This window comes from Hydra viridissima, unplaced genomic scaffold (assembly GCF_058129835.1).
Source record: "Hydra viridissima isolate aposymbiotic clone 2 unplaced genomic scaffold, HvirCarnegie_v1 scaffold_1, whole genome shotgun sequence".
Classification (NCBI taxonomy): domain Eukaryota; kingdom Metazoa; phylum Cnidaria; class Hydrozoa; order Anthoathecata; family Hydridae; genus Hydra; species Hydra viridissima.
Genome location: NW_028324300.1, coordinates 7,252,698 through 7,266,210, shown reverse-complemented (window position 1 = coordinate 7,266,210; position 13,513 = coordinate 7,252,698). Strand labels below are relative to the sequence as shown.

Below are 13,513 nucleotides of genomic sequence, written 5' to 3'. Positions count from 1 at the left end.
TGCAACTATTTATTACTAAATGGAATTTACTTTTATACTGTATCACAAAAATGTGCCTTAATCAACAGCCTTTTATAATGCTAGGATGTTCGACATTTCAAAAAGCTAATAAACATTTCTAATGGCATCAAAATATGACATGTTGAATCATTACATACGAGTTACAGAATGTTTTAAAAGACACACGTTTTCGCAATGTTAATATTCAGTTTTCTGTAATGAATTCATTAAAAAATATACTTTCACAATGTAACCTTCTAAATTTATTAGGTGAATATGCCCAAGTAACTACTTTTGCTTGTTAAAAACTCATTTTCATACTTGCAAAGGTTGTAATAAGTTATATAGTAATAGTAAAGTTTTGTTACGCATCAGCAAAATGATAATGGCGGTTTTTTTTTTTTTTCAAGTTTGGTTTCAAGATTGGTCTGGAGCAGACTTGAAAAAATGACTTGAAAATTCAAGGGTGGAATGCAAGAACCGAACTTGAGTCAAGTTCGACTTGAAATCTCAAGTTCGACTTTGTCAAGTCAGACTTGAAAAATTGACTTGAGCGAATGCGTAAACGAGACTTGAAAATTTCAAGTTCGTGCTTGAGAAAGTCGAACTTGAAAAATAGCCGAGGCGTTGAATTCTGGGCGCTTATCGGAATATGCACTTCGCAACCAATAGGGGCAATGGATTTTTTGTACGGGAAAAACCTTTTACTGAAACAAATTCGTTTAATGATATTTGTATAATATACGATCAATATATAAATTATATGACAATATAAATTACAATTTAACTACAGGTATTAGTTTAGTTAATCATGACACTTTTACAACTTTAAAGCAGTGAAAAGGAAAAGATAACAAATAAATGTGTTATTATAGTCTGTTTTTTTGTTTACTGCCTATTCTGTTTCCTTTTATCAAAATGAAAATTTTGTCGTAAATATTTATGATCGGAATTGCTCATCATATAAAAGAACAAAAATTTCAAAATGCATATCCACTATAGACTTTTTGCTTACTTTGTAAATATTTGTAAAATGAATTCTAAAAGACGAATTTTCAGTCAGCAAGAAAAATCACTTTTGATCAATATAATCAAAGACTACAAAGACATCGAAGAAAAGAAAACGGATAATGTCTCCCTTAAAAAAAAAAAATCTTTGTGGGAAGAAATAACGCAATTATTCAACAGCCAAGGCATCGGAGTTAAAAGAGATCAAAAAGAACTAAAGAAATGCTGGATGAACTCAAAGCAAAAAGCAAAACAATTTGTTGATTTGTAAGTACCAAATAAAGAAAAAAAAACAAAGATTATTTTTATAGGCAAGCACCCAGTAAACATAAGACATGTTTTAGACATCTAAAAGAAGTCTTGTGTACATTTAGCAAACGTTATTTATATCGAAAAATGTTATTAAAATATGAATTGTGGGACAATGATTTTCTTGTCCAAACTGTATGGTTACCAGTAAAGTTTATACAGTGCTGGACTTCTCTCTGTCAGACTTTTACAACATGTTTTCTTGTCGATATTACTTTAAAGTTAATAATATGGGGTTTTTCTAACCAATTCTTTGGATTTTAGTGAAAGAAAAGAGCTAAACAAAACTGGCGGAGGTCCTAGTCAAACTCCTGTTCCGTCACAGGAAATTGAAAGCGTTCTGCAGATATTACCACCAAAATCATTGAATCCTATTTTGACACCATTTGGGGATGATGCTATACTGCAATGTAATTTTATTTTATTTTTTAATTTTATTTCTTTTTAATACTATATATTTATTTATTTTTTTAATTTCATATTTTATTTTTCAATTTTATCTTTTTTCTTAAATTTTAATGAAAATTAAGGTTTTTTACAAATACTGACAAAACTAATTATTTTAAACAAACTTGGTTTTCTCAATGCTAAAACTATATATATATATATATATATGTATATATATATATATATATATATATATATATATATATATATATATATATATATATATATATACACACACACACACACACACATATATAGACATATACATATATATATATATATACACACATTTTTCATCATTTAAATATATTATTTATTTATATAGGTATTCCGAACGAGTCAATGGAGATCACATATGGAGACAGGACTTCTGATACTATTGGGCCAATCATAGAAACAGAAAAGAAAACTTTTACTGAGCCTTTGATTGCATCTGGTTCATTAACACATGAAAAAGAACAATGCTCAACATTAAAAAAGATATCTCTCTCTAAAAAAATCGAAAAAAAGCAATATAATGAAATTCATGAACTTGATAAAGAACTAATGCAAAAACAAATAGAAATAGCTAACATAAAAATAAACTTACTCCAGCAAAAGCAACAATACAAACTAAAAGAACATGAAATTAAAATGGAAATTTACCAAAAAAAATTGTCACAGTTATAAGTATTAAAAAAAACACAACAGAATTATTCTAATTGAGGAAAATTATTTTCAAACGACATCAGATCTAGTGTTTTTTATTTTATGTTTTAAATTATTATTTTATTTCTTAGTGAAATTGTTTTTTGATATATAGTACTAATTTGAAATGTATTTTTTTTTTTGAAATAATATGCAAATATAACTTTTATCTATAATCAGACAAACAAAAAAGATTTTTTAAAAAAATTGGTCCACAATTTGATTTCTTTTTGCTTCTCCATAAATATCTCTTGTAAATGCTTCAGCGCCATCTTCTTGATTGCTATTTTGTATTTCATTGTCTTCCCAATGATCATTTTCTAGAAGGGCAATGTTGTGAAGCACAAAACAGGATACAATTATGGCTATGGAATTTTGTAATTTAGTTCGTAAGGGAATGCTAAGACAAGGAAATCGTTTTTTTAATATACCAAAACAACATTCAACTGCCATACGTGTACTTCTCAAACTGTAATTGTATTGGATTTCATTTTCATTTTTTGGGTTTGAAAAAGGTGTCATTAAATATTGTTTACAAGGATAGCCAGAATCACCTATAACATGAACATGTTGGCGAGCTTCTAAAACTTGTTTAATAGCTGAGTTGGAAAAAACTCATGAATCATGAACACTTCCAGGCATTGAACACAAGCAGATAAAATTTCTTTTGAAGCACCTGCAATGACCTGGCAATTCAAAGAAAAAAAACCCTTTCTGTTTCGATATATTTCTGGGTTTTCTCCACCAGGGTTTATTATAGGAATATGTGTTCCATCAATTGCTCCTATACATCCTGGGAATCTTTGAATTTGGTAAAATCTAAACAATGGTTGACAAATATAAATATTTTTGTTATCAAAGAAAATTTTAGAGTTTGTATGAAATAGCAAAATGCAAATATCCATGAAAACTTATAATCACCTTTGTTGAATTATCAAAGAATCAGCTTCTGTTGGAAACTTTATATACTGATATCTTTTGTTGGCAATTTGAATTGAAATGTTTTTAACTACTCGACAAACAGTTGACTGATTCACTTTCAGCTCCTCCGAATCTCCTATTACTCTCTAAAAGAGTGTACTTAATTAGATCAAATCATACAAATTTAAATGTGAAGTACTTTATTTATTGTTACTTGAGTATATGATTACTTTATTTGTTGTTATAAAATGGTGTTATTTAAAAACATAATACAAAATCTACAATAAGAATACAATAAGAATACAATACAATAAAAAGGTACCATTGTCTAATACCATTTCTTGAATATCTACTCACTTGGAATGAACCAGTAGCATAAAACCGAAATGCAATAGCCAGTTGTTGTACAGTTGAAAGAGGGCACCCTCGATTGTTAACATTGTTGTTAATAATGTCATTAGCTAATATTAAAAAGGTTTTTATTGGAAAATCTGTAGCACCTTTTAAATTCTATACCGTGGTAAACTTCTAAAGGATTAGCTCTGTCAATAATAAACCTTGGTAAGTGACTTGGCTTATTTTTTCTTCTTCTTCTTCTAAAATTCAGCTCATACCGATTCATTTTTGAACATTTAAAAGAAAGTTTTTTTAATACTTCATGTAATTGTAACTACTTCTCATGAAATCTCTTTTACTCCTTTTACACGTATCACTTCTTTGTATAACTGTTTACACGTATCACTTCTTTGTATAACTGTTTATTACTAAATGGAATTTACTTTTATACTGTATCACAAAAACGTGCCTTAATCAACAGCTTTTATAATGCTAGGAAGTTCGACATTTCAAAAAGCTAATAAACATTTCTAATGGCATCAAAATATGACATGTTGGATCATTACATACGAGTTACAGGATGTTTTAAAAGACACACGTTTTCACAATGTTGGTATTCAGTTTTCTGTAATGAATTCATTGACAAATATACTTTCACAATGTAACCTTCTAAATTAATTACGTCAATATGCCCAAGTAACTACTTTTGCTTGTTAAAGACTCATTTTCATATTTGCAAAGGTTGTAATAAGTTATATAGTAATAGTAAAGTTTTGTTACGCATCAGCAAAATGATAATGGCGGTCTGTTTTTTTTTTCAAGTTTGGTTTCAAGATTGGTCTGGAGCAGACTTGAAAAAATGACTTGAAAATTCAAAAATTCTCGTTTTTCAAGTCTGACTTCAGTTCAAGTTCGCTTCTTGCATTCCGTTCAAGTCAGACTTGAGATTTGAAGTCTGACTTGAAATTTCAAGTCGGGTTCTTGCATTCGGAAGGAATTTTTGCTCTCTCAAGTCTGGTTTGAAGTCAGACTTGAAAACGGTCTATTTTTAGCGGTTTTCAAGTCTGACTTGAGTTGAAGTTCGCTTTGTGCATTCGCTCAAGTCGCGCTTAAGGTTTGAAGTTCGACTTCAAATTTGAAGTTCGGTTCTTGCATTCCACCCTAAGTCGAACTTGAGAACTTCAAATTTGAAGTCGAACTTCAAACCTTAAGTGCGACTTGAGCGAATGCACAAAACGAACTTCAACTCAAGTCAGACTTGAAAACCGCTAAAAATAGACCTTTTTCAAGTCTGACTTCAAACCAGACTTGAGAGAGCAAAAATTCCTTCCGAATGCAAGAACCCGACTTGAAATTTCAAGTCAGACTTCAAATCTCAAGTCTGACTTGAACGGAATGCAAGAAGCGAACTTGAACTGAAGTCAGACTTGAAAAACGAAAATTTTGAATTTTCAAGTCATTTTTTCAAGTCTGCTCCAGACCAATCTTGAAACCAAACTTGAAAAAAAAAACAGACCGCCATTATCATTTTGCTTATGCGTAACAAAACTTTACTATTACTATATAACTTATTACAACCTTTGCAAGTATGAAAATGAGTCTTAAACAAGCAAAAGTAGTTACTTGGGCATATTGACGTAATTAATTTAGAAGGTTACATTGTGAAAGTATATTTTTAAATGAATTCATTACAGAAAACTGAATATTAACATTGCGAAAACGTGTGTCTTTTAAAACATCCTGTAACTCGTATGTAATGATTCAACATGTCATATTTTGATGCCATTAGAAATGTTTATTAGCTTTTTGAAATGTCGAACATCCTAGCATTATAAAAGGCTGTTGATTAAGGCACATTTTTGTGATACAGTATAAAAGTAAATTCCATTTAGTAATAAATAGTTGCAGTTATACAAAGAGGTGATACGTGTAAAAGGAGTAAAAGAGAGTTCATGAGAAGTAGTTACAATTACATGAAGTATTAAAAAAACTTTTTTTTAAATGTTCAAAAATGAATCGGTATGAGCTGAATTTTAGAAGAAGAAGAAGAAAAAATAAGCCAAGTCACATACCAAGGTTTATTATTGACAGAGCTAATCCTTTAGAAGTTTACCACGGTATAGAATTTAAAAGGTGCTACAGATTTTCCAAAAAAAACTTTTTAATATTAGCTAATGACATTGTTAACAACAATGTTAACAATCGAGGGTGCCCTCTTTCAACTGTACAACAACTGGCTATTGCATTTCGGTTTTATGCTACTGGTTCATTCCAAGTGAGTAGATATTCAAGAAACGGTATCAGAAAATGGCACCTTCTTATTGTAGATTTTACATTACGTTTTTAAATAACATTTTATACCAACAAATGATAATATACTTAAGTAACAATAAATAAACTCTTTTAGAGAATAATAGGAGATTTGGAAGAGCTGAAACTCAACTGTTTGTCCAGTGGTTTAGAACATTTCAATTCAAATGGCTAACAAAAGATATCAGTACATAAAGTTTCCAACAGAAGCTGATTCTTTGATAATTCAGCAAAAGTGTTTATAAGTTTTCATGGATATCTGATTTTGCTATTTCATACAAACTTCAAACTTTTCTTAGATAAAGAAAATATTTATATTTATCAACCATTATTTAGATTTTACCAAATTCAAGGATTCCCAGGATGTATAGAAGCAATTAATGAACACATATTCCTATAATAATTCCTTGTGGAGAAAGCGCAGAAATTTACCAAAACAAAAAGGGATTTTTTTTTGAATTGCCAGGTCATTGCAGGTGCTTCAAATGAAATTTTATCTGCTTGTGTTCAATGGCCTGGAATTGTTCAGGATTCATTTGTTTTTGCTAACTCAGCTATTAAACAAGTTTTAGAAGCTCGCCAACATGTTCATGTTTCAGGTGATTCTGGCTATCCTTATAAACAATATTTAATGACACCTTTTTCTAACCCAAAAATGAAAATGAAATCAGATAGAATTACAACTTGAGAAGTACACCCATGTTGAATGTTGTTGTTGAATATTGTTTTGGTATATCAAAAAAAAAACAATACCCTTGTCTTAACATTCCCTTAGGAACAAAACTGCAAAATTCCATAGCTATAATAATATCCTGTTTTGTGCTTCACAACATTGCCCTTCTACAAAATGATTATTGTGGAGGCAATGAAATACAAAATAGCAATGAAGAATGTGGTGCTAAAGCATTCACTAAAGATATTTTTGCAGAAACAAAGCAAAAGTCAAATTTCAGACTTATTTTTTTTAAAAAAAATTTGTGTCTGATAATGGATAAAGGGTCTAATAACAAAAACATTATTTTCAAATATTTATACTACATATTATTTCAAAAGAATTACATTTTATATTTCAAAATAGTATTATATATGAAAAAAACAATTTCACTAAAAAATAAAGTGATAAATTCAAACATTCCAAAAACAATTTGGATCTGATATTGTTAGAAAATAATAATCCTCACATAGAATAATTCTGTTGTGTTGCTTTTTTAAAACTTTGTGAAAATTTTCACAAAGTTTTGTTTGTATTGTTGCTTTTTCTGGAGAGAGTTTTTTTTTTATATCATCTATTTCTATTTGTTTTTGCATTAGTTCTTTATCAAGATCATGAATTTCATTATATTGCTTTTTTGTATTTTTTTTTTATTAAGAGATTTTTGTTTAACGTTAAACTTTGTTCTTTTTCATGTGTTAATGAGCAAGATGCTATCAATGGTTTTTAAAAGTTTTCTTTTCTGTTTCTATAAGTGGCCCAATAATTTCAGAAGACCTGTCTCCATATGTGATCTCTATTGACTTACATATGTAAATGGTATACTTACATATGTAAATGGTATACTTACATATGTAAATGGTATATATATGTGTAGGTATATATATATATATATATATATATATATATATATATATATATATATATATATATATATATATATATATATATATATACACACACATAGTATTATGTAGTATTAGTATTGAGAAAACTAATTTTGTTTAAAGTAATTTTCTCAGTATTTTTAAAAAAAACCATTATTTTCATTAAAGTGTTAGTAAAAAGATAAATAAAAATACATTGTAGTATAGTATCATCCCCAAAATACGATTCTCTATTTTCTAGAACATTTCCATGTATTTTAATTCAAATGGAATCTGTTAAAATGGAGAAATCAAGAGAAATTGTCTTGATCACTTAAGTGGTACATATGACCAACCGTTGTTTACCAACAACTTAGGATTTGGAACTGAAAGTGCCAAGATGAATTTATTTTTCTGATGTAAAATACATAGCAAGAACTTTTTTTTTTACTGTCATTAACTTTTTATTTAATCGTATATTATACAAATATCATTACACGGAATTTGTTCCAGTAAAAGGTTTTTCCCGTAAAAAAAATCCATTACCGCTATTGGTTGCGAAGTGCATTTTCCGATAAACGCCCTAAATTCAACGCCTCGACTATTTTTCAAGTTCGACTTTCTCAAGCACGAACTTGAAATTTTCAAGTCTCGTTTACGCATTCGCTCAAGTCAATTTTTCAAGTCTGACTTGACAAAGTCGAACTTGAGATTTCAAGTCGAACTTGACTCAAGTTCGGTTCTTGCATTCCACCCTTAATCTTTAACAAATAGAGTTTCTAGTTCAAGGGGCTAAAAAATATGACTTTTCACCGGATGTCCGGAAATTGCACAAGTGATTATAATTGAACATATTAACAACTTCAATAACAACTTCATGGAGACCTATTGAAATTCAACAACTTCAATAGGTCATGGAGACCTATTGAAGTTGTTAATATGTTCAAAGCTCGTGATCTTCATGTTCCGCCAAATACCCAAAAAAAGGAAAGATGGTAGTGAATTTGCTAAAGTTAATTTGGGTTTAATGCAAACGTGATAAAAGTTTAATTTCGGAAGTTGAAATGTTTAATAGTCATTTAGTTTGGAATCAATGTTATAACTGACTTTGTTTGTTGTACGACTGACATGGCAAGTCTCATGGCAAAATTTGAAAGATTAATGTCAAGCATTTACGAAGGATGTTTTGTACATAGTGTTCATCTTACAGTTTGTGGTGTGCTATGCTCCAAAAAAAGATTTAAAAAAATGTGGCAGTGCCTGTTTGCACTACACAGTGTTTTTTTTTTTGTTTTATTTCAAAAAATCTCGCGAAACCGAAGAAATATTTGGAATCTGAGTGAAAAACATGAAATGAGTTTATCTTCATCGACTAAAAAATGTATTTTGAGCTGTGTAATCATTTTAAAATCTATAAACTCATAATAAAATATAATTACAAGATAAAAAGGTATATATATAAATCAAAATATACTAAAAATTTTAAACTGAATGTGATTCTATTAACAATATAAATTATGATAAAAAGTTAAGAACTGAATTTTTTTGTCGCATCTTATTTTTAATTCACAGCACCTTAAGCATCTTATTTTTAATTCACAGCACCTTAAGTTTCAAAAAACATAAAACTGTTTTTGAAGGACTCCGTTAGGACCTTTTTGGTCGCATTGTTAGGCGCATTTTATCAAAGCGCACAAAAAAGCTCAAGAGATTCATCGATCAAACACAACCAAAAATAAGTAAATGGAAGTTAAAATTAAAAGATCTGTTCTATTAATATCATTTTTGAGGAAAACCTAAGGAATAGTTTCTTTTCTTCCACTTATCTTACCTCAGATTACTGCTTCGATACCCCTAACAGGAACGTTCATTGATACGCTATCTGAAACAATCATTAAAAGATGATTTGAAAGAGTAAGATAGATTAGAGTATAAAACAATACAGAAAAAAAGCAAAAATATCTACCGCCGTCAAAATAGTCCCTTGAGGCATTTGTGTATCCCTTCTTTTGGTAGTATTTCCATGATATAAGACGATAGATTACAGATAGCAAAGGGTACCAGACAACTATTTGTAAAACTTGCTCGATTCCGTTTCGCACTTCTGCACTGGTGGTAAATGGGACGCTAAGGATTAAACTAAACATGCTAATAACACACATAAGACTTAAGATTGAGATATCCCAATAGTTAAAAGATTTTTCTCTGTATGGCTGAAATGTAGAAAATATAGTAAGAAATGCAACGCAAGCTAGCGAAAGGAAGATCAATTTCGTTACTTCTTCTTGTACCACAATAGAAATGAGCAGCATAAAAACTCTGCACACAAAATAAAAACCAGCAAACATCCGTTGATAGTAAGAATCATTTTCCACTAACTTTTCCTGGTAACTATTGCCTGTAATTTTTGATTGATTGAAGCAGCTTTTTAAAGCTTCAAAAACAGGTAAAAGTATAGCAATTTTAGGACTTGCAGAAAAACTAGGAGTAAAAATTAACAAAACAAAAAACATTATAATTAAGATTAAAAAGCACAACGCAATAGTTCCCAAAAAGATATGTTGAGGAGAACGAAAGTATTCTGCAAATGCTGCCTCAAACACATAAAACTTATCATCGATTTTAACAGGGTGAAGAAGCTTAAGTGTAACTGTAATTATCTGTGAGAAGGTTACCACTAAGACAAAGCTGATTGCTCTTCCATAAGATGCCCTACGATTCAGATTGCATTGATATTCATTTAAACTGGCATCAGATTTACGACAAAATAGCTTTATCCAAACCGATTGAGGGACCCATACTCCGAAAGTAAAAGCAATTAAAATAAAAAGTATTGGAGGTAAATAGTTGAGGCCAAGTTTTGTCAAGTTATTCATTCCATTAAAATAACATAAGCCGAAAGTGCTGCCAGTCCCAGACAACGAAAAAATACCAATTAAAAAAGATATAGGCTGGGCAAGCTGTATATTGATTGGAATAATAGAACCAATCATTTGGTAGCAATAAAAAAAGGCATTTAAATAACCAGAAAAAGCGTTTACGTTAAAATGTAATAAGATAAGCACCACGACATACAACATTACCAGAATAGGAATTGATATAAGCAACGAAATGTTGGAACAGATTTTACATTCTTCACTAAATAAGACTGTACTATAATTTTGGGGACACTGGCTACAGAGCCTTCCTTCGCGATTATAAGAACATTGTTCTTGGTCATTAAACTGACATAAGTAGTCTTCAAAACCGCGGTGACATTTGCAATAGGATTTCGGACAAACAATAGTTTTAAATACACCGCTCAAATTGCTAACGTAACCCCACTTGCCTCGCAGAGTATAAATGGTACCATTTTCAAGACATTGGATTACATCTCCAACTTCTGCATCCATACAAACACACTTTTTTTCAAACTGACGAAATCCAGGTAAACATGGGTTCAAGGAAACGTTATACGTAGGTGAGACAACCAACTGATCACTATTTGTGATCAATTCAACTGAGAAGTTTGAAAGTACTTTTCCTATCAGCTTGAGACCAGCGATTTGATTGTGCACGTAAAAACTGTAGTTTGGGGGATATAATTCAACTAATTCATCATTACTGGTAATTTTTACCTTAACGGAACCGTACACACTTTGATTACGTTCATCGAGTAGAAGTACGTCAGGGGAAAAGGGCAAATATGGCGATACTTTCCATTGATCTTTGTTAAAATTTAAATATAGAGCATTTGTTACGACTTTCGGATAAATACTTGATCCTTCGTATTTTATAAAAGGCCACATCAGAGCTGTAGAATTGACACGATTCTCCCCAGCAGAACGACAAAACTGTAGAGTTGAAGTGTATATGGAGTTTCCTGTACCGGGAGGTGCACTGTTTTGGCGAAAAGTTACATTAACAGGCCATTTAAAAGGTTCTAATTTAGAATCCTCATAACGTATAAAACAAGAAGAAGACTGCAATTCTGTAGTTTGAAATGCAACTCGAGGAGGACCACTTTGCTTCACATAGATTGCTCCACCTTTACGCAATGCTGAATTTCGATCAAATAAAAGGTTGCAATATTTCTCCAGCTTTATCCAAGATGATCCATACATGGCAATTGCACCCCCGTCTGTTCCGCTATTGTTTTGAAACACAGAAGAGCTCGAATCGGCAAAAGTTAAGGATGATGAGTCCAAAACAATAGCTGTTCCTGTATTATACATAAAAGTGTTTTTCGCTGTTAGTACTAGCGTCACTTCTTTAGCGTAAATACAACCTTGACCTATAACTTTTTTATCTTCGGTTAGTGTCATTTGATTTCTGTTAAATAAACAACTATTTATAACAACGCGATAAGACATTCCTGGGCCAACTATGTCTTTATTGAGGTTTTCTGTACGAAGTCCAATTGCAAAACCTACAGTAGCAAGGTTTTCTTTAAAAATACATTTCTCGAAAGTAATATTTCTTGCCGAATCATTGTTTGTGTATAAAACACGTGTTGTACCTTCAATAGATACTCCACCACCCCATATTGCAAAATTTCGATGAAAAGAAGAGTTCACAAACTTTATTAAGTTCCCTGTAGTTATCAGTTTTAAATCATTAGATTCTTTAAAATGACTTTCAACACGAACACCACCACCAGCAAAGAATGCTGTGTTTGTTTTAAATAGACAGCCAGTAATTGATACGAGGTTGTTTTCGCTTTCGCCACCAAAGGATACAAACAAACCTCCACCCCAAAGGGCAGTGTTGTTGATGAAAACACTATCAGTGATATTAAAAACATTTCTTTTTGCGTTACCAAACGATACAATTGAAAGACCAGCGCCCTTAGCATATGCAGTATAGGCTGTTTTGTTTGAGACATCTGAAAATGTTAGAGTACTAACTCCTAAATTACTTGAAAAGTTACAACCTTTAATCAAATAGTTAGCATCTTGATTTATTAGGGCATCGTATATCGTACAATTAATTGAACTGAATAATCCACATTTTTGAAACTCTACTCGGATTCCACCACCAAATGATGTATTTCCTTCTGGAAGAAGATTCGCATTCGATTCGAAAGTTGAATTTATAATTTTTACAGAACCACCGACATTAAATAAGACAAGAGCTATACCATTATTTTTTTGAAAGACCACGTTAGATAAAAATATATCCTTACAATGAATAAAACAAATGGCGCTATTTGAATGACAAAATTTGTTTCTTTTATTGTTGTTGCTGTGTTTAGCACTACAATTTTTAACATTTACTCCACGCACTGTAATATTCTTCGAAGAATCAAAAGTCAAACCAGCAGAAGAATTGATGCAGTGCAACAAAGCACCATCAGACGACATGATCTCAAAAGAAATCAAATCACTTATGCGAACATCAGCTTGTAGAGGATACATACCTCTTAATAACTTCAAAACAGAAAAGTTCATATTCATACCACTCGAAAATATATAGTCAAGACTTTTGCACGGCTTTGTACCATTTAAACAATCAATGCTATCCACCCCATTGCTACTATCAACCTCAACAATTTGCTTGCTTTGGCCATGAGTGATAACAACAAGTACCAAAAGTTTATTTAAAAATACTTTCATTCTACTTTATCCTATGAATAGAAAAGAAAACTATTACTTTATAAAATTCATAAAATCTTTTCAATTTGCCGAGTATTTCAATTCTATTTTTTTCTCAAAACTTGCCTATAGTTTAGCAATATAATACTCTAGCTACCCAGTCTTTTAACTTTTTTTCGGAGAAAAATATAAAATCATAAGTTTCAGAGAACCACTTTGATCTAAAATTACTAAGCGCAAAGTCCGAAAATTCGACACCTACGTTTATGTTTATTAAAAATCCTACAACTTATGTACGCGAGTTTTTTGTGCAAAATATCCAAACGTTTTCATGAAAATTTATC

General features: G+C 30.6%; 2 protein-coding genes and 1 pseudogene across 3 annotated transcripts in view; 1 reads left to right on the top strand and 2 right to left on the bottom strand.

Annotated features, from left to right (window-relative positions):
- Positions 1–462: 462 nt before the first annotated feature.
- Positions 463–2,554, top strand: LOC149893137 (myb/SANT-like DNA-binding domain-containing protein 3). The gene is made up of 3 exons (XM_090066325.1): positions 463–1,275; positions 1,582–1,727; positions 2,090–2,554. Exons 1-3 carry the CDS (start codon positions 986–988, stop codon positions 2,431–2,433), a joined length of 780 nt encoding a protein of 259 aa, XP_089922451.1. The 5' UTR covers positions 463–985; the 3' UTR covers positions 2,434–2,554.
- A 340-nt stretch (positions 2,555–2,894) lies between these two features.
- The window catches only part of LOC149893136 (uncharacterized), a 39,581-nt pseudogene continuing 28,962 nt past the window's right edge, over positions 2,895–13,513 (bottom strand). Inside the window, exons 5-7 of the transcript XR_016453729.1 lie at positions 3,730–3,882; positions 3,373–3,518; positions 2,895–3,270 (exon numbers count right to left, since the gene is read on the bottom strand). The product of XR_016453729.1 is annotated as an uncharacterized LOC149893136 (transcript). The remainder of the gene's footprint in view (positions 3,271–3,372; positions 3,519–3,729; positions 3,883–13,513) is intronic.
- On the bottom strand, positions 9,379–13,233 carry LOC145187342 (uncharacterized). The gene is made up of 2 exons (XM_080063707.2): positions 9,563–13,233; positions 9,379–9,478 (listed from the first exon to the last, which is right to left on the bottom strand). Exons 1-2 carry the CDS (start codon positions 13,188–13,190, stop codon positions 9,429–9,431), a joined length of 3,678 nt encoding a protein of 1,225 aa, XP_079919833.2. The 5' UTR covers positions 13,191–13,233; the 3' UTR covers positions 9,379–9,428.